Source organism: Pteropus alecto, unplaced genomic scaffold, assembly GCF_000325575.1.
Source record: "Pteropus alecto unplaced genomic scaffold, ASM32557v1 scaffold49, whole genome shotgun sequence".
NCBI lineage: Eukaryota > Metazoa > Chordata > Mammalia > Chiroptera > Pteropodidae > Pteropus > Pteropus alecto.
The window spans coordinates 509,090-510,574 of record NW_006443131.1 but is presented as its reverse complement, the minus strand read 5'-3'; the positions used below and the strand labels follow the sequence as shown (position 1 = coordinate 510,574).

Here is a 1,485-nt window from a genome sequence, read left to right as displayed (position 1 = left end):
TAGCAATTCTACAAGTTGTAGGAGAAGCCATGCCTGAACCTTCCAAGTCGGCGCCCGCCCCGAAGAAGGGCTCCAAGAAGGCGGTGACCAAGGCGCAGAAGAAGGACGGCAAGAAGCGCAAGCGCAGCCGCAAGGAGAGCTACTCGGTGTACGTGTACAAGGTGCTGAAGCAGGTGCACCCCGACACCGGCATCTCGTCCAAGGCCATGGGCATCATGAACTCGTTCGTGAACGACATCTTCGAGCGCATCGCGGGCGAGGCGTCGCGCCTGGCGCATTACAACAAGCGCTCGACCATCACGTCGCGGGAGATCCAGACGGCCGTGCGCCTGCTGCTGCCCGGGGAGCTGGCCAAGCACGCCGTGTCCGAGGGCACCAAGGCCGTCACCAAATACACCAGCTCCAAGTAGACGCGCTCCTGAGCGGCTTTGCCGCTGACCCCAAAGGCTCTTTTCAGAGCCACCCACGTTTTCTGGGGAGAGCTGTAACTGACGTTTGTGAGTGGCGACCCTGTATGTCAGCTATTGATGTAAGTTGTGTCTTAAGAGTTCTTAATTGTATTTGAGACAATCTCTGAGCCGTTATGCGGCCTGGAGGTGTCTTGACTTTAATTGAAATACTGCTGTGTTCGCCTCCCAGGAGACATCTCTTTCACAACTCTATTAATCCACCTTCCATGTGTCCTAAGCCTCTAAGCGCTCATTAAACCACACTTTCCCTGCCTCTGCTTCTTTCTGATGGAGACTGGAATTCAAAGGAGCTAAAGGATTTCAAGAGAAGGGCCCTCTGGGTGAGCCAGGCTGCCCTTGAGAAGGCTGCTGGTGCGGCCAAGGGCTGGTGGGGGCGCCTCTTCCCCGACCCTGGATCTCTGGAAACCAAAATCTCCCGTGGTTCCTCTGGCACTTATTCCTGTGGGCTGCACCCTGTGCTCTTTGCTCACAGATAAAATGAGATTCCTTCTAATTTCTCAGAATTGGTTACTGATGGCAACAGCCCATCTAAATCCGTTTGCATTTTTCTTGCATCCCAGAAATCCAAGCTCCCATTTCCTGGGTTTTTGACCGTTTGGGGATGCCACTGTAAGGGCAGGGAGGGTGGCCTCCATCTCTAGTGACAAAAAGTTTTGAATTTCCCGCCCTTCCCCACTGGCGCCACCTCGTGGTTGACTGGGGTGGGTGGAGAGAAGGGGAAATGGAAAGGTGCTTGTATTTTTCTGCAAACCTTTTTTTAAAGGAATCTGGGACTGTAAAAATAATCCCCAAGACACTGAAAGGACCCTTGGTTTAGGAAGGGGAGCTAATGGGGCCGGTCTAGATTTGAGGTTGGGGGATGTGGAGGGAGTCAGCTATTGACTGCTTATTACAACAGCAAAGAATTATTTTTCCCTTTAGTTTATGAGCACTTTTTGTACGTGACATACAACAGTGTCTTTGGGTGAAGAAATAAAATTTAAAGTTGAATTTATCAAAAAAGACCCATGTTAAA

At 51.4% G+C, this 1,485-nt stretch overlaps 1 protein-coding gene across 1 annotated transcript; it reads left to right on the top strand.

The window, feature by feature from the left end:
• Positions 1–6: 6 nt before the first annotated feature.
• Positions 7–722, top strand: LOC102878025 (histone H2B type 1-N). The gene has a single exon (XM_006923484.3). It carries the CDS (start codon positions 30–32, stop codon positions 408–410), a length of 381 nt encoding a protein of 126 aa, XP_006923546.1. The 5' UTR covers positions 7–29; the 3' UTR covers positions 411–722.
• The last annotated feature ends 763 nt before the right edge of the window (positions 723–1,485 follow it).